Source organism: Thamnophis sirtalis, unplaced genomic scaffold (genome assembly GCF_051295495.1).
Source record: "Thamnophis sirtalis isolate CommonGarterSnake01/CBP01778 unplaced genomic scaffold, rThaSir2_p1.2 scaffold_12, whole genome shotgun sequence".
In the NCBI taxonomy this organism is placed as follows: Eukaryota; Metazoa; Chordata; class Lepidosauria; order Squamata; family Natricidae; genus Thamnophis; species Thamnophis sirtalis.
The window spans coordinates 56,451,238-56,471,349 of NW_028261392.1; the positions used below are offsets into that span (position 1 = coordinate 56,451,238).

At 39.1% G+C, this 20,112-nt stretch overlaps 1 protein-coding gene across 2 annotated transcripts in view; it reads right to left on the reverse strand.

The window, feature by feature from the left end:
- Window positions 1-20,112, reverse strand: part of ATF6 (activating transcription factor 6) — a 97,696-nt gene that overhangs the window by 37,276 nt on the left and 40,308 nt on the right. The window contains exons 13-15 of one of the 2 annotated variants that reach the window (XM_087726711.1): window positions 19,527-19,585; window positions 18,645-18,756; window positions 1,072-1,156 (exon numbers count right to left, since the gene is read on the reverse strand). In XM_087726711.1, the coding sequence (XP_087582837.1) occupies window positions 1,072-1,156; window positions 18,645-18,756; window positions 19,527-19,585 (256 nt within the window). Of the gene's footprint in view, window positions 1-1,071; window positions 1,157-18,644; window positions 18,760-19,526; window positions 19,586-20,112 lie in introns of both variants that reach the window. The other variant, XM_087726710.1, reaches the window with a different exon arrangement.

Here is a 20,112-nt window from a genome sequence, read left to right on the forward strand (position 1 = left end):
AGTTTACAATGTCAGCATATTGCCCCTAACCATCCGGGTTCTCTGTTTTACCAACCTTGGAAGGGTGGAAGGCTGAGTCAACCTCAAGCCCTGTCGTGATCAAACTACTGGATGAGGGCAGAGTTTGCCTGCAGTACTGCATTTTAACCACTCTGCCACCAAGGCTCAGCTATACTGGCTATGTATTGCATAGTTCCTACCTATTTCTGAGAAGTTGGCATTGCTTCAGTAAAAAAAAAAAATTGTTCTGGATCATTTTCAGTTAGGTTTCAAGTTGGGGTATGACATCTAAAACAGGAACAGTCACTCACTGTGGTAATCTAACCCTAAACCTAACCCCTAACCCTAAACGTAACGCTAAACGTAACACTAAACCTAACCCTAAACCTAACCCTAAACCTAACCCTTAACCTAACCCTAAACCTAACCCTAACCCTTAACCTAACCCTAAACCTAACCCTAAACCTAACCCTAAACCTAACCCTTACCTTAAGTTAAATCGGCTTTCTGTCGCCGCGCTATTGTAAAGCACCCTTCTGTCTCCGCGCTGTTGTCTCCACGCTGTTGTCGCCGCGTTGATGACGATGCGGTTTTAACGACACGGTTTAGTCGGGAGCGGTTTTGACGTTCGCCCTTTTGTCGGGTCACGCTTTCTTGTCCTAGCTTTTTACAGCAGTCTCCCATCGGAAGTCAAATTAGCAGAATCCCTCACTTCTTTTTTGGAAAGCTACCAGAATGGAGTCATTCTGCAGTCTCTTTGAAAACCCACATAGCTAGATTGATGCTGCTGGTATGAGTTATGATTATTGTTTCTTTACTTTTACTTCTGCTATAATCAGCAGAACTGTTTTTAACTGTTTCTGTTTTAATATCCCTTATGATTGTAAATTGGCATGAATCATATAATTTTGGTAATGTATAAACAAAATAAATAACATTCAAAAATTACTATTTGAATCACAGCTCACCAGAAGAGACCGAACGATATAATTTTTAAATGTCCAGGAAATATTCATACAATTTGTAATGAAACAGCAGCTTTTTTGACAATATGTTAACTTCCATACTCACCGCTGATGTTTATTGCTGGTAACACTATTGACATCTTTGGTCGCCTGGTCTTATTGTGCGTGGTGGCAGGTAACAACAGATGATCCTGAAAAATATGTTACAGATATTAAGTTGTGCTGGTGACTTTTAAAATGTGAAAAAACCTATGTAGAATAAAATGAAAATTAAAACCAATACAAAACCCTATTTAAAGAACCTTTGACATACTGCTGTGTTCTGACCCCTTCCTCCATCCAGTAATGAAAGCCGAGACAAACTTGACTAGAATGTACTTTAATAGCAAGACCAAAATCTCGGTGGCTGAAAGCCAAGCAAACAAACAGATAAGGACCTTTGCAGCAACACAGACAAACCTTGGCAGCAATCCAGCCTGCCAAGTTAGTTACAACAGTTCTCTTTAGTCAATGCGTTGACTTCTGCAAGAGGCCCGTGTGCACCCGCAGTCTTTTTTATAGTCTGGAGAGGAGCCTAATGACCACCAGCTGAGCGCAATTACCTCCTGTAATTGCATAATTGTTCCTGATGCCTAGTAGCTCTTTGATGGCGTGCATCCAGGAACAACTCACTGCTGGCTTCTGGATCACTCTCCCTTGTCTCCTCCCCACTGGTCCAAGGCTCAGGTGCCACCTGGTGGGCAACCAGCCTCTCTGCGTCCTGCTCGGAGTCGGAACCCTGTCCAGGGTCCTCCACATCCTCCAGAGCCGACTCATACGGCCCCTCGCTGTCGGAGTCTGGTGGCAGCTCCAACGGCTCCTGCTGGGCCACAACACTGCTGTATCTCCATATAGATACCAGGTACATGCATTTTCAGGAGCTAGCATTAAAAATAAATCCCACACCAATTCAGCATGTAAATTGCACTTGAGATAAGAGTTCAAACTTGTGTAGCTGCTTCCATAAAAATACCAAAGTTGAACATAGCCATCAGGAAAGATTGAACTAGTTTATTTCTGCCTCTTTTGGATATATTTTTTAGTTATAGTATTAGTACAGTATTCTTGCATTTTTTAAAATAAACCCTAATATTCAGAGTCACATTCCCATATGGATTACAAAACAAAACTCTTGCCACAAATAGTTCACAATCTGAATGTCCACCATTCAGATTGTCCATTTTATTCACCAAATCTTCACCCATCTATGCATTATTCTATTTGTTTTTAATTGAAACAATAGTTCTATCATCGTTTCTGGCTTTCATGTTGATGTGAAAAATTAGCATTTAATTTTAAACTATCTCTTGCTTTTAAATTAATTGCAGTTCACTGAGTATTCTTTATTCCCCACATCTTTTACTGCTACATTTTAAAAAGGTAAGCTAAAGGATGCCCTGGGGATTTTAATCCGCTAGTTGTTGCTGATTATGCGGGCGGTGCTGATCTCTGTTTCAAGGCGATTGAGCCAGTGCTGTCCAACAATATTTCTGCAGTCATGTCACCAGTATGACATCATGGAGCGCTGTTACTTTCCCAATGAAGTGGTACCTATTATCTACTTGCATTTGCATGCTTTCGGACTGTAGGTTGGCAGGAGCTGGGTCAGGATGGGAGCTCACCCTATCGCATGGCACCTGGGGTCTTGAACCTGGGCTTTCCAACTGCCAAGCCCAGTATCTTAATATGAGCCACCATGCTACCCCGTTACATTATAATGTTCCAAATCATTTATTTTAACTTACAGCTTACATTTTTTCATTTCCTTTATTTGTATGCTGCCCTTTTCCCTGGGGGGACTCAGGGCGGCTCACAATTCAAAAAGGGAGGGGGGGAAAGACAAACAGTATTCCAATATGGAAACAAAACAACATATTAAAAGAGAGCACAACAGTCACACAATTCGGGTGGGGTTGGAATCTTAACCCCAGGCCAGCCGGGACAGCCAGATCTTTAAAGCGGCGTGGAAGGATTGGAGGGTGGTGAGGGTCCGAATCTCCACGGGGAGTTCGTTCCAGAGGGTCGGAGCAGCCACCGAGAAGGCTCTCCTCCGGGTAGTTGCCAGTTTGCACTGGCTAGTAGATGGAATTCGGAGGAGGCCTAATCAATGCGATCGTATCGGTCTAGTGGAGGTAATTGGCAGTAGGCGGCCTCTCAAATACCCAGGCCCACTACCATGAAGGGCTTTATAGGTGATAAGTAGCACCTTGAAGCGCACCCGGAGATCGACAGGCAGCCAGTGCAGCTCGCGGAGGATAGGTGTAACGTGGGTGAAACGAGGTGCACCCACAATCGCTCGCGCGGCCGCATTCTGGACTAGCTGAAGTCGCCGTACATCAATCTATACATTGCATAAACATAAATTAATTTATATTAGCAGACATCTTAAGCTTTCCAGATGGATATAAGAGTTATTTTAACTAAAAATGTGGTTAATTAAAAAAAACCACCAACAACCATGCTATAAAATAGTGATTATTTAGCCTCAAGAAGCCAATCTTGAAAACAAATGTGGCATGAAATTTAACGGAGCCTTATAGGAACTGTCCGTTGTTCTTTGTTGCTTAGATGCTGCTGTGGAAATAGGTCTAAATGTGTAACCTTTGCTAGTATCCTTCAGCAGCTAACAAAATCTGCACTTCAACTTGATTAAAAAACATACTGCCTTGGACTGAATTTAGAATGTATAGAGAGCATTGTTAGATTACTGAACTAGAGGACAGCCATGACAAAAATTGGAGCACAGTCTAATTTGGCCACATCATTTTTCCAGTCAGATAGTTTTCCAACCATTATGCCAGGCATTGAGTTTTAGGCTTTCTCTTGGATTGTCATTCCATCACAGTAAAACCGTTGGCTCAGAGCTACAAGATCATCTGCTCTGGAGTCTAACTTGCTTTGATTTATTTTGTCTTTAGATGACACTTCACATGAAAAGAGCAGATGGTTTTAAGGCTCACATTTCAATTTTTACCATATAACTTACTATTTTTAACAATAGATGTAGGTATTTTGTATCTCAAATACTAAGCTGCCAATTAATAATGCTTTCCTTTCTTTCTCTTACTACTTTGGCAATAATTGAGAAGCTCAATGAAACCCAAGTCTTTTTTCTTATAATCCAAAACAATGGATGAAGAAAGGATTCAATTTTTTCAACTTTTAAATTCACATGCCTATATTAAGGCCACATTAACTATCAAATGTGCCACATCAAAATGCGTAAAATTATAGAGACAGTAATATATTTTATTTTGACAAATTCAATTACTTAAAAGCATGTTTGCTTTAACTTGACAGAGACCAGAGATGCCACTGTTATGCATACATTAATATAGCTGCAATATGACATCCTTTCTTTTCTACTCCAGTGGTTCCCAAACTTGGCAACTTTAAGACTTGTGGACTTCAACTTCCAGAATTCTCCAGCCAGCAGAGCTGCTCTACTCTAACACCAATAGCAATAGCAATACCAATAGCAGTTAGACATATACCACTTCATAGGGCTTTCAGCCCTCTCTAAGCGGTTTACAGAGTCAGCATATTGCCCCCAACAACAATCCGGGTCCTCATTTTACCCACCTCGGAAGGATGGAAGGCTGAGTCAACCCTGAGCCGGTGAGATTTGAACAGCCAAACTGCAGAACTGCAGTCAGCTGAAGTAGCCTGCAGTGCTGCATTTAACCACTGCGCCACCTCGGCTCTTTTGCTTGATACAACTTTTTTCAGAATCACTTAGTAAAAATAACCATAAAGACACAAAAAAGCATTTAGTGATTTCCTCCTAAGTAGATCGTCATGAAGAAAATGGAAATTAATATTTTGTTGCATTAACACTACACCTCACATTTGTGTAGATAGACAGAAAAGACAAAAAAAAAATCCTAGAATTTCAGATTTCCAGCTTAGTTTCAAAGTTATCTACATCTTATCTATGAGGTCTTGTGAAAAATATGTTTTGAAGAAGTATACATGAAAAGAGGGCACAAAGGGAGCTAGTCGGGAAGTTTGACTTCATTAGCAAGGAATTTACTCACTCTAGAGAATAGATATTTTCTCTTCCAGATTATGAGGAAGCCAAGTGAAAGCTCTCTGCGCCAGTACTTATGAAATCAACTTTCTTTGCATTACATAGATTGTTCAACAATACTTCATATTATTCAGCTTCCAGGTATTCTCCCTCTTGATTATTCCTAGTACAGTCCTATTGTGCTAACTATTCTGTTCCTCAGATATTATTTAAATGCAGACTCACAAATACCTTTTCATTTTTTGTAAAAAAAAAATCCATATATTTCTATTCGGTTTATAAGCAAATCTGGAAATTTTGGAGGTCAGTACTTCTAATCCCAAATGTTTGCACCTCACTACAAAACAATCCTCCCAGGCTCTGTACTTTGTGTAGGAATACAAAATCCCCTAACTTGTTTTTTAAATGTATTGAAGCTGGCAATAGCAATAGCAGTTAGACTTATATACCGCTTCATAGGGCTTTCAGCCCTCTCTAAGCGGTTTACAGAGTCAGCATATTGCCCCCAACAACAATCTGGGTCCTCATTTCACCTACCTCGGAAGGATGGAAGGCTGAGTCAACCCTGAGCCGGTGAGATTTAAACCGCTGAACTGCTGATCTAGCAGTCAGCTGAAGTAGCCTGCAGTGCTGCATTTAACCACCGCGCCACCCCGGCTCTGGCAACTTCCATAAACTCTCAATCAGCATGAGTCTGTGAATGTTTTCATATGATTTATGGGAAATATATATATTTAACCTGTCTGGTGGATGCCAGATTTGGAATGGTTATAATACTGTTGGATGGCTGAAAAACCAAACAAATTAATCGTAAAAATTAATCATCAAACAAATTAATCCAGAGTTCTCATCTGAGGCACAAAATGACCACTCAAGGCGTGGAATATTCGAAGAGGCATTAAATGGAGAGAAAACTTATTTCAAACGACAGGACATAGAAGGAGAAGAAAGCATTAAAGAACTTATGGATTATGAGATACTATTTGCAAAATATTTGATAACACTGCTAAGAGTTAAAGATAAGCTGAAAAAGGAAACAGAAGGAGGGCGTCAACATTATATGAGAGATACTACAAACAAGGAGTTGCAAAGAGGAGTCTGTACAGATTTGTTTAAGAAGATGTTTGGAGAATTGGATCCACAAATGGCAGTAGATATAAGATTGTTTTCCTATTGGAGAGATACAGGTTGATAGATGAAAGAGTATAATTCAAAATTAGCTAAACTTAGTTAAATTCAGTGATAATAGGTATAGTTAAATAAAAATTGATAATGATAGTAATGTATACAATGTTGAGCTGTTATGCTAAGTAATAATTGGATATGAATAATGAATGTTACCTGAGAAGGGAAGGTTAGAAATATTTTTGGACTATATACAGGGGTGGGTTTCAACCGGTTCGTGGCGGTCCCTGCGAACCGGTTGGTCGGCGAACCCGGAAGTAAGTAACTTCCGGGAACGGCGAAGGGCCCACCCGTGCGTCCGCGCGCCCACACGCACTCCTTACCCGGTTTTGACGAGTTCTGCACTTCCACGCATGCGTAGGACGCATACAGCACCTGCGCGATCCTCCAGGAGCAGCTGGAGCATCGCACAGACGCTAGTACACATGCGTGCACTGCGCGCGTGCACGCGCGAACCGCATGCGTGCGCGAGGACGCTGCCGGCCCCGTTCCAACCGAACCGGTTGCAATGGGGCGAGAAACCCACCCCTGACTATATATAAAGATTATTAATAATAATAATAATAATAAAAAAGAACAAAATTGGACATAGTTAAGTTTTAACTAATAGGGGGAAATGTTAGGATATAAGATATACTTAAAGAAAGGATAATGATAATAAATTATATACATGGAGGATTAGAAAATTTTGGTATTAAATATTATGGATGTTTAGCTAAAACAGGATATGAGGATTTACAATATGAGGATTTTACAATTTCCGCTTGCATAAATGTGTGGTTTCTATTTCTTAAACCAAGACACTTTGTTTACTATTTCTTCCAAATGATACCAATCAAAACTGTTGTGGCCCAGCAGGAGCCGTTGGAGCTGCAAACAGACTCCCATAGCGAGGGACCCTATGAGTCGACTCTGGAAGATGTGAAGGACCCTGGACAGGGTTCAGACTCCGAGCAGGGACCAGAAAGGCTGGTTGGCCACCAGGAGGCGCCTGAGGCATAGAGCAGCGGTGAAAGCCAAAGGGTGTGCATCCCTCCAGGCACTGGAGCAGTGGTGAAGACGTCAGGCCCTTGAGCAGTGATGAGGGGCAGAGGGAATTGGTCCTGGACGCCCGGCAGAGACGGGCGGATAAGCGCTGGCAACAATTAAGGAGACAAAGGAGATAATTGGAACCAGGTGGTTGTGATTAGGCTCCTCCCAAGAGAGTATATAAGGAGAGACTTTGGGAGGAGGCTGTTTGCAGGATTCAACTATTATACTAAAGGTGGAGAAGCTCTGGTGTGTATTTCTTATCTGGGAAGTCTGGGTTGCTGCCAAAGTCTTGTTGGTGTGTTAATTTACTGTGAATAAATTGTCTAGCAGTAATCTTGTGTCAGCGTGACTCACTGTACCGGGGGGGGGGGGGGGGGGGCAGAACACAAAACCTAGTCAAAAGCAAAACAAATTCAGCTTCTACGTGTGTCAAACAATATGAAAAGCTATCTCTATGACAATCTCAGTGGGCAGTTATCATTGTGACAGAAATTCTCTTCCCAGCCCTGAATCACAATCCAAAATATAGAAGTTTACAGAACATCCTTCACTCAATTGGCATATAGAGAATCTATAATCTATAAAATAATCTCTTTTATAGAGATTATAGAGATTAGCAAACATTTAACTATTATATGATTTTAATGTGCAATTACACTATTCACTTCAATTTCTGTTTTTCAATGTTTATATCCTATTTTTATTTTGCTTTCCGAGTAGCCTTGTAGAAATGTGAGATATATGGTAGATCAAATATATATACAACCCCAAGGTCAGGGCTGAAAGGCTCCATGTGTACTGAAAATGTCTTCTTCTGTGGCTAGCCAGGAGACCAGTCTTTCATGATGACCTATTTTAGGGTCTTTTCTATTTCCAGAATAGTTTCAGCTGATTCTAAGGGGCTAGTTAAATATGTAACTAATCCACATAATTTTATAATTGCAGGTGAAAGGGAACACCAGCTTTCTTTATTTGACAACAAATCAGAAAGCAAATTTCTTGCAAAAAAACAGGGAGAAATCTATTTTATTTTCATTTGAGCTAAGATCTACTCAAGCTCTTCAGGCGATTGTGACTATTATTTTAATGTGTTAGCAGAGAATCATCTTAAGTGGAAAAAAGATACCACGTATCTCCTAGGTCCTTAATTCTATCTCGGAAATAATTATAGTTTTATTATTCATGTACAAATATGGCAGTAGCAAATAAAGGAAGAATCTGCAATTATTCGAATTATGAAAGTATGTCAACTCTGCCAGGCTTCCTGTATGTTCATTCTATTTTTTTCTTCAATAGAGCCCATTCCCCAATAGGTGTGCCTTACAGATTTGTAGACTTCAATTTTCAGGATTACTTAGCAAGCATGATCATTGTTGAGAATTCTTGGAGTCTATGTATCTATTTGGGAAGAACTGGATAAGGAAATTTCTGCCCACAATATCAGAATTTTTATTTTTGGAGTCTATGTGTCTATTTGGGAAGAACTGGATAAGGAAATTTCTGCCCACAATATCAGAATTTTTGGGGGGATTCAAAAATGGTAGCTTTTTGTAAATTCAAATTGCAACATGACCATGCCATTTAAAATAGTACTTAGTACTTAGCACTGGTCCTTAGAAATCCAGGAAACAAAGTTTTTACTTTTTAAATGCTAGCAATATTCACTGTTATTAGTTATGCTAAAAAATAACAGAAAAAAATATTTAAAAAATAAAAATATTTTCCCTTCTATGCAGTATCATCAACAAGTTCAAGAGCCAAGGTGGCACAGTGGTTAAATGCAGCACTGCAGGCTACTGCTAGATCAGCAGGTCAGCGGTTCAAATCTCACCGGCTCAGGGTTGACTCAGCCTTCCATCCTTCCGAGGTGGGTAAAATGAGGACCCAGATTGTTGGGGGCAATATGCTGACTCTCTGTAAACCGCTTAGAGAGGCCTGAAAGGCCTATGAAGCGGTATATAAGTCTACTGCTATTGCTATATTGCTATTGCTATTCATATTTGCCACAATAGTAGAACAGGGAATTTCAATCACAGCCTAAATGTAACTATTTCACTGATACACAAAGGAGCTATGACTGCTCGCTTATTACGTAATACTTATCCCAAAGAAGAGATTTTTAGCTGACCTACCTTTTGACATAGAATCTAAATTAACCTAAACTGAAGAATTTCAGAATAGGAAATTTATGCAGTTTCCTGGGATATATATTCATAGTCGCAGGCTCCAAAAAAAATTCAGGGTTTTTTTGGGGGGGAGGAGGGCAAGTCAAAAGCCAATAGAGAGCAAGAATCATGGCTATGGGAAATCTCATATCCATTCTACTTGGTCTAAAGCATCTAATTTATATTTTTCTGATAATATCAAACAAACAGAATCAAAGTCTCTGTGTTTTTATGTTTTTTTTTTTAGAAAAGCTCTTAAATAATTTCTCTGTGTGATAAATTATTGCTTACAGGATTTGGAACACAACATATACTTTCTATAAAACGTTTCAAATTTTCCAGGTTCATTAAATTTATTTTTCAGATATGACTTTCTACAGTACTGATGTTCCAGTTCCATAGCTATCTACCCGCACTGTTTTTCTACTCTTTGTTTCTATAACAATGAAGAAACAGAAACACAGGTTGCTTATTTAAGCATTGTAGCACGCACTGTCCCGTCCATAATTACACTGTAATATATTAGATCGCTTCTCTCTAACAATCCTAGTGTCAGCATTCCAAATATCATCCAAAACTAAATCAGAGTCCAAGGCTATATAGGGGACATTTACAATATTTAATGCATTGGAAGAGGTACCCTTTGTCCGAAGCTACTTGGGTGAAAAGCTGGGACTTAAAAGTGGATAAGTTAGTAAAACAATTCCATGAGAAGTTTCTTGACAAGCCAAAGGGTTGGGGGGGGGGGGAGATGGTTAATTTTGTTATGTTAACTCCTATATTATTCTCTTTAAGGAAACGTTTTTCTTCTGAGGAGAGGCCGCCTGTCAGGCCTGCAGACGGTTCCTTTTAGGATCTTTGGCCTGCCACATTCTATTGTTGTGCTGTTTCATTAGTGGGGAATTGGGAGGGGGAATAGTAAGGAGTAGAATGTGTTGTTGTCAAAATAAATTCCTTTCTAGAAAGCTAAGGTCATCTTTTGTTCTCTAGGCCTCTGAGCCTGACCGGAAGTGGATGGGTGGAACTGCCAGTGTGGCAGTGGAAGATTGGACCATGTGATGGACTTGTGGGTGTGGGGGCAAGATCATGCACTTTCAACTGGGTGCGGAAACCCGGGAAGCTTTCAGATTCGGGTTTCCACAGATGTGCCAACATGTCTCTCTTAATAAATTGGAACTTTGAGGAATACTTAAAGAGATTAGAGGATTCTCATGCAATTTTCTGAGGCTCCAGAAAATGCAAGAATAAGGACCTCTCGTGCAACTTCAAGATCTGGAGGGCTTGGAGAGGAGAAGAAAGGAGAGAGAGGTCTTCTTTTGCCTGGGATGGGATGTGACAGCAGAATCAAGGAAAGCATTTTCTGAATTTGATATGCTGAGTCCAAAATGTTCACCATCACTGGTATGGAGAATATATATATGTATATGTATATGTATATGTATATGTATGTATATATATCCAGAGAAAGAGGGACAGAAAATAAATATGTGGGATCACTGTATGCAAATTTTTAAATATTTAGCCGTAGAATTTTAAAGCACCTAATAATTGATTGCCAACGACTATGCTGATCAGTAATCCATCAAGAATAATAGCGTTTCCCAACAAAAGGATCTCTAGCATGAGAGATATGAAAGTCAGAGGATTACTATTCCGAAAGTAATCTTCTGGATAGAAAAGAGAATTCTGCTCATATTAATTTAAAATGGCACAGAATACTTAATCTAAAAGGTAATATTTTATTATTTACAGTTACTATCTGTCTGATGCAAAGCAAGCGGAACAATTACTATTACTATTTTACATTCTAAGAGTATATTCTTTTGTTTATCCCCATAAGAATTTTCTGCCACCCATATTATTTTACAATATAAAGTTTAGAATTAGGTACAATCCACTAAAAAGAAACATGGTACTTTATTTCTGATGCAGTTCAACCTTCTTTCCAGTCTAGAAATATTATAAATCTGAATGTGCTTTATGGCCTCTGCATAAATAATAGGGGAAAAAAAATCTTCTACCTAATTGCAGTAAAGGAATGCTAAATATCAGCAGAGCTACTATGATTCTTAACCAATAGGTGGTGCTGTGATCAATTGGCATTTGATATTTCACTGTTGTTGCACCTGGACTTTAGAACACACTAGACATTGTCTGTTATATAATTGTAAACTTGGCTAAAGAGATAGAGCCAAGGAGGGGAAAAGACTTCATCTGTATGGAATTATCTCTGGGGGGGGAAAAAAACAGTTATATGAAAGAGAAGTCTAGTGCATCAATGGAACTTGCCTGGCGTTAAGGGCATTTAACGCCAATACAATAAAATTAGTAATTGCAATTGCGCACTTTGGAGAGAAATACAGTGCAGCTGGAAATGGCCCAAAGTACAATTGTTCACTTATAAATTCAATGCAGAAAGTCAGTTCAAGAGACTGATTTGCTTCTGATTGGAAGGAAAAGAACAATCTTACAGTTGTTGAAAAAAACCACCATAAATCTTCATAAATGTGCTGTCCTCCTCTCTGTTCTGCAACTACTAAACAACTTCCATTTTATAACAAGGGCATAGTTTTGGAACTAAGATTTGGAAAAAAGATTAACTTTTGTATTATTCTTAACGACACATATTCCAGTTTCACCAACTCTACTTAAACCAAAATTAAGACTCAATGAGAGACACTAGACAAGAGAAGAAGATTTGAAGTTACATATTTGGGCTCTTTAATTCCAAGTAGATTCCAGGTAGATATTCAGAATTGCTGATCTTTCATACTGATCTTTCTTGAGTTGCAATGCTGAAGGTGTTGGCCTTCAGGAGAGACTGTGAGTTCTAGTCCCGCTTGAGGCATGAAAAACATCTAGGTGACCTTGGGCCAGTCACTCTCTCTCAGTCCAACCCACCTCATGGATTTGTTGTTGGGAAAATAGAAGGAGAAAGGATTACTACATATGCTTGTTGCAGCGGTGGGATTCAGCCAGTTCGCACCTATCCGGGGAGAACCGGTTGTTAACTTTCTAAGCAGTTTGGAGAACCGGTTGTTGGAAGAAATCTCCCCCTCCCCACTTTACAGGGCTAATCCTGTAAGGAAGGCAGGAAGGAAACATTCCGCTGCTGTTTCTAGCCTAATCTCTATTGTCCTCCTTACAGAAACTGCTTCTCCCTTATTACATTGCAACAGCTAAGGCGAACGGCCCATCAACGTGAGTGACGTTGAGTTGGTCACACCCACCCAGTCACATGACCACTGAGCCCCACTTAGCCAGCTGGTCATTAGGGCAGAGAACCGGTTCTTAAATTATTTGAATCTGTCAGCCTCTGCTTTGCTGTTGTTTTCGGCTGCCATGAAACGGGGAGGGAGGGCATGGTATTTGGGAGGGGTTACTCATTGTGCTGGAGGAAGGTTCTGGAGCTCAGCTGCCTGTTGGACTACGCATGCGTAGGAGATTCCCGCCAGGACTAACGGCACCGACATTCCATCTTCGTGATGCCTTTTGAAGTTATCTCACACCTGACACTTGGGAGAATTATGATTGGACTGTAACTGGGATGCCAAGGGGTGGGGAATGGGTTATTCTATATATCAATCGCTTTCGCGCCTAAATAATCAGACTTCGCTTCGCTATGCCTTTAATCATTTATAATTAGTAAAAGTACACTTGATTTCTACTCATGGAGTCTCGTGGTCTTCTTTCCTAATTATCTAATGGAGAGGTGCTGACAGAATCCCACCACTGGCTTGTTGCCTTATTTATAAAAATAACAGCAGGGAATAAATGAATAAACAAATTCCTCCTATTCCCCCCCCCCCAAGAAAACTGATACACTTCTTTTTTTAAAAAACCACAAAACTCAAAATATAGTGATCACAATAAAATGTGATCAATAAGGAAATATTATTTTGCTCTTTCAGAGGCAACACATGTAAGTCCTTCTTTTATCCTCAAAAGGACAGGAACCTGGGACGTTTCTCTCTCTCCTTCTCTCTCTTTCTCTGGCAATAGCAAATCACTTCTTAAGTGTTTTCAAGAAAATGGCATAAATACAATTTAACTATGAAGGGTGATTTTTCAGTCCACATGGGAAAAAGCAGAGGCAAGTAAAATCTTACCCTTGGGCTTCTCTCCAGGCCTCAGCATGGAATATAATTAGGCCAAAGCACTCATTCAACAGCACATGACAAATACAAGCGCACCAACTGGACCTAGCGAGGTCCCCAATGTTTATTGGCAGTGAACCAACCCAACGGGTACTCTGCCTCTCCTATGTTATACTTAACTAATCTTGAAGTACTCCAGGTAGAGCTTTATTCTGGCATGATGCCATGCCCTCCCCTCTGCTGTCCTCCAATACAGGAAGATTTCCTACCAGGAGAGACAATGCTTCTGGTCACTGTCTTGTACTTGTACTTGACGCCTCTTCACCCATCGTGGGTATAGGCGACTTCCATGGAAATTTGATGCCACTGTTTTCGGTCCTGGGCTAGGGTTGTCAGGTGGTGCAGCCAGTCGCTATTAATCGTAAATACTTTTAGCGAGAAGGGCCTGCTTCCCTGTTTGTAGCAATGTTTGCACATTGAGGCAACCGATATTGTTTAGCCCTAAAAAGGAATGGATACGGCGATCCATGGAAGCTGTTTCGGCTGGATATACCCAAGGGGACGCCAGTCCCAAGGGTCGACAGAGCCCGATTGGTGGGAACTGTCATACAGAAACAACAGAGCATGTACTCTCTCAGTGTCTGTATTACAAACATATTCAGACTAGCTTCATCTCGTCATTACTGCATAAATATCCAGGGTGCACAGGACAATTTTACAGTCCCGACTGCTTTCAGATACTAACCCGGTTATAACCTATCATGTTGCCAGGTTCTGCGCAGCAGCATTTAAAATCCATCAGGTGATGATCTGTGCAATAAGGTAGTCTTAATGAGCATCTAGTATATCATTCTAGAGCAGTGTTTCTCAACCTTGGCAACTTGAAGATGTCCGGACTTCAACTCCCAGAATTCCCCAGCCAGCGAATGTCTGGAGTTGAAGTCCAGACATCTTCAAGTTGCCAAGGTGGAGAAACACTGTTCTAGAGTATTCTATGTTGTGATATACTAACATTCATGCTCTCCCTACACCCATCTAATATCACCACCCTTTTTAGATTCCTTTTGGATTTTTGTTTTTTTATATTTATTTGTTTTATAGGTTCTAGCTTTTTATAATTTTTTTAGACTCAGATGTATTTTTTATCCTTTTTAATTTACCATACCCACCCTCATTATGCTAATCTTTGGATCGTAATGAAGATTTGATGCATAAATATATCTTTCAAATCATCAGAAATGAAGCTCAAGATGAAAGCGATTTTATCTAACTTAAACTGGGAGTGGTAGGAAAAATCTTGGAGGAACGAGAAGAAACAGCAGGCAAAAATGTCCTTGTTTTATATTTTAATTAATGTATGTTTTGTAACTGGCCGTGTCTGCTATGGTAACCCTTTCTGAATGAGCATCTCCTCCTCAGTCATTTTGAAAGCACTCAAAACATACATAATTTCTAAATTCCAACTATATGTGCCAGACTAAGTAAAATCCTAAGTAAGTCCTGCTTACAGGTTCCACCACAAAACCGCGCTCGACTAAACCGCGTCCGACTAAACCGCATCGCCGACGTCATCAACAGGGCGACAACAGCGCGGAGACAGAAGCACACTGTAAACCCTAAACCACAAATTAACCCCTAAACCTAAACCTAACCCCCCTAAACCTAATCTTAAACCTAACCCCAACCCTAACCCTAACCCTAACCCTTAACCTAACCCTAACCCTAACCCTTACCTTAAGTTGAATCGGCTTGCTTTCAAAGCGCTATTTAAAGTGCCCTTCTTTCTCTGCGCTGGCTGTTGTTGCCCTGTTGATGACGTCAGCGATGCGGTTTAATCGGGCGCGGTTTAGTCGAGCGCGGTTTTGACGAGTCACGCTACTTACATACTGTTCCTACATGCACGTGCATACATTTCAGTCATAAAAAGCAACTAATCCTGTTTGGGTCTCAAAATATATACATACAAACAAAAAACACTGAATTCGGACATACTAGTGAATTTTTACTTATAGTATAAGACTATTACTAAAACATTCTATTTCAATATTCCATTTACTGATTACTTTTGTAAAGAAACAGATGCTCTAAGTGAAACTGAATACTTGTTTTCTCTGTTCTTGAAAAATTCAAGACAAAGGATCTCTAAAGGGCATACTTTATCCTTTAATTGGAATAGAATTGTAACCCTATCCTTTGTTCTCTCATGTACTGAATAGAAGAATTTATTTTTTTACGGGAGTCCCTGTTGATTTACCATATTTAGTCCTTTACTCTATTCAGCAGCGGTAGAGGACTCACAAAGCTTCCTTGGCTTAAGGTCACAGGGGTTAGATGGGGTAGAGAAATGGAAATTTGCATACAGAAGAGACCCAGCCCCAAAAGACCAGACCACCAATCACAGAGACGATGTCCACCTAGCTTAGTATTTTAGTTTAAATGCCTTTCAAATCAGTTTTAGACTGCAGCAATTGCCTAGACAAGTCCCTGTAGTTTTCTTGGCAAGATTTTCAAAGTGGTTTGTCATTGGCTCCTTCCGAAGACGGAGAGAGTTATTGGTCCAAGGTCATTCAGTAGGATTTGTGACTAAGATATGTGTCTAGAACTTATGATCTTCCTGTTTCCAGGCTGATGTTGTAACACTTCACCAAACTGTCTCTAGCTTAGCATTACCTGGCAGCTTTCCTTCAAATCTACGGTCTTTCTGCCTTCAAGTTAAAAACATGGCGAATAGAGGTCTGAAAATCCTCATTGCTGAAGGCTAAGTAATGATGCCCTAAGACCAGGTTGCTCAGCCAAGTGGAAATACTATGATACAGAATCTCACCTCTGGGTCTCCCAGAAGAAAAGTGAAAAATAAATGTAATACAGTGCCAGTGATAATGATGCCGATCATCCTCAGCATCCAAAGAAACCATCTGTATAGCTTATCCACGATACCACCATTCATTCAAGAATCTTTTTCTTTAGAAGAGGGGGATTAAAGAGCTAATCAATCATTGTGAAAAAGTACAAGAGTTGCTACAAAGGATAATAATGTAGGATAGGTTTTCCTAAGAGCTCTTTCATTTTTACCATTTTTTCACGGCAACGTGCATTTTTCGGAAGAAAAAAGAACCAACAGAAATTACACACATGGGACAACAGTGAGCATATTAGAGTATTTTCCAGAATCCATAATAATATACAAAGATTCCTCAGCAGACAAACTGAGGAAAAATATCAACTCTTGGAGTAGAATGTTTGAAAAGCAACTTTCTTAAAATAAAGTTAAACGTTACCTCCATCTGCTGATGGATATGGGAATAACTCCACAATGTAAATAGATCATTTTATCCTTTTGATAATTAAACATAGCAATGGCAATAGCAATAGCAGTTAGACTTATATACCGCTTCATAGGGCTTTCAGCCCTCTCTAAGCGGTTTACAGAGTCAGCATATTGCCCCCACAGTCTGGGTCCTCATTTCACCCACCTCGGAAGGATGGAAGGCTGAGTCAACCCTGAGCCGGTGAGATTTGAACAGCCGAACTGCAGAACTGTAGTCAGCTGAAGTAGCCTGCAGTGCTGCATTTAACCACTGCGCCACCTCGGCTCCTCACTTCACTTCTAATTGATAATTTCCAAGAAACAAAATAGGATACATTTTTAAAAAGTTGTTTTACTAAAACTCATTTTCCATTCTGGGAAGTATTACTAGGATGGGAGATATAATATAAAAATAGATGCTTCGCATGGCTGTCCTCTCACATACAAATTGGTTGCTATAGCAATAGCAATAGCAATAGCAATAGCAATAGCAATAGCAGTTAGACTTTTATACCGCTTCATAGGGCTTTCAGCCCTCTCTAAGCGGTTTACAGAGTCAGCATATCGCCCCCAACAACAATCCGGGTCCTCATTTCACCCACCTCGGAAGGATGGAAGGCTGAGTCACCCTTGAGCCGGTGAGATTTGAACAGCCAAACTGCAGAAGTGCAGTCAGCTGAAGTAGCTTGCACTGCTGCATTTAACCACTGTGCCACTTCAGCTCTTATAAGCTGTCAAGACCCTAATTATATTTTCACTCCCTAATCCATTATCAAATCAGAATTATTTTTATTAGGTATTATAACAGAAGACTATAGCAAAGGATCAATATACCTAATACTTCACATCCTAACAGCAGCGAAAATGGTGTTATGCACAGCAATGGAAAAGTGTAAATACCCCTTCAGAAAAGAAGATAATGAGGAAGATATTAACATGTGCAGAAATGGATAGACTAACGTTAGAATTAAAAAACAAAGGAGAGACAAAATATTATGACACATGGAATAGATTTTATCAATGGCTGGAAACACGAGGTGGGAGTCGGAACACGAAAATAATTAGGCTAAGTAGACCTGAAATGAGATATTATATATTTATTAAAATGAATATGTTGGTCAAAAATAATTGTATAAGACTAGCAATGTGTAAGTTGTACATATGTTATTTGTCTTTTTTTTAGCAGATTTTTTTTTATTATTTTTTATGTTATTTGTCTTTCACTTTTGGTTTATATGGCAGATGAAATGCCAGGACAGTCACACTGTGTTCGATATACTTATATGTAAATAATTTAAAAAAAATTTTTTTAAAAAAAAAGAATTGCTGTAACAGATTCCTGAAGCAAAAGCACTGCAAATACCTAGAAGATGTAATGCCAATAAATTTATTTATTTAGTATCAATGAAGAAAAAACACCTGACCAAAACAGATCCATTTGCACAAGAGAAAACTATATGATTTCATTTTCTGGATATGTACTGATTTTTTCAGGTATAAATCTCATTTACACTCATTTTTTTCACCCAGAAAAGAATAATGGTCCTCATTTTTCTTAGAGAAACAATAAATTCTGATCAAATTCATGGGGGAATGTTTGTTTGTTTGTTTTTTTGCTTCTTCATAGGTTTCATATAGGTTTTATAATAGGTTGGAATAAAATTTCACAATCAAGATTTTACAATTTCTTTCTCAAGAAAGTTCAGGAGTTGTATGTTGAGAATACTTAAAAGCTACACTAGCCTCATTAAAAAAATCTTGGATAGAATGTTATAAAAAAGGACAACCTTTCCATGTTTGAAATTAACATTTTAATATACTCACCCTACGGAATGACACCACATAGAATGTATCTCCCCTTCTGTGAATGGCATCAAAAAAATCTTGATAATTTCGTGGCGAAGCATAATAAACCTGTAGCTCACTTCCTGAATTCCTACTGAAATACATGAGAAGATACTATTGGAACTAGCATACATAAAACATCCAAATACATCATAAAATAAATCAAGTATCCAATAGCATCATTTGCTCTCCAAATTATCAGGAACATCATGCTTTACTGCATTTGTGATATCACTTTACAAAGCCAGGAATCAGCACACAGTATCATAATATTTACCTTTTTCTTTTAATGAAAGTATATACACGCCACCAGTGTTATAGGAAAGAATCTAAAAATATAGTTAGTGCACAGATACGGAGAAAGTGCAGAAAGAACTATGGAAGAAGCCATCCTCTGCTGACTGCAAAATGTGGAATCGGGAATCTACAGCTGAAGTAATGATAATTCGAATGAGGTTTTAGTTCTGAGAGGCAGCAAGGAATTTATATGCGGACGGCAGCAAAATAATTGTTTCAGAGTAGAAAAAGTAGGAAAAATTGCTCATGTGTGACAGGTTAGGCCTCGGGTATCAGACATATTCCATATTTTCTGTATCCTGGGTACCAGAACTAATGAAAGGGGAATATTGATGTTCTTATATACATTTGTGAATGTTCTAGAAAAATCTATCTGGCCACTGTAGGAAATGGAATACTTGACTAGATGAATCCTTAAAGAGCTTGAATGAAAACTGGGTTAACATGAGATTGGCAATAAATATTTCTGGCTCTTTTCAGTAAAAGAATTAAATATTTCCTACATAAGGCAACATTTTAAACTATGTAATACTATACTGATGAGAATATTCTATTTTGACTTACCCAACACTGTTGTCTGTATATGGAAGAGTCATTAGTTCAGAATTTTTTCCTGAAGCACTCTGGGGATAGGAAAAAAATGAGCAAGGAAAATCACCAAATTAAATATAAAAACAAAGTATCACAAAGAAAACTGTGATATAGCACTACTAAAGTTCTATAGTAGATAGTCAAATGTGCAGGAAAAACTATAATTAAGTGTATATATTTTTTAAATGCAAGGCATTTTCAGATGTTTCTTAAAACAATTAAAATGATCAAAGTATTTCATATGATACTTAAGTTCAAACATTAACACTGAGATGTGGGAAACCATTCATGGGGGACAGAAGTGTATTTTAAAAATACTATATATACCTCTTCACCCAAGTGCCTATAAAAAAAGCCTTCACAGCCATCCAGAACAAACACAACCCCCTAAACACATCCTGGACCTGACCAACCACTGCCTAACCAACACATACTTCATCCATAATGGACAAAGATACAAACAGATAGAAGGAGCACCCATGGGATCACCACTCTCACCCGTCATCGCAAACTTATACATGGAACGTTTTGAAACTAACACCTTACTCTACTATAGAAA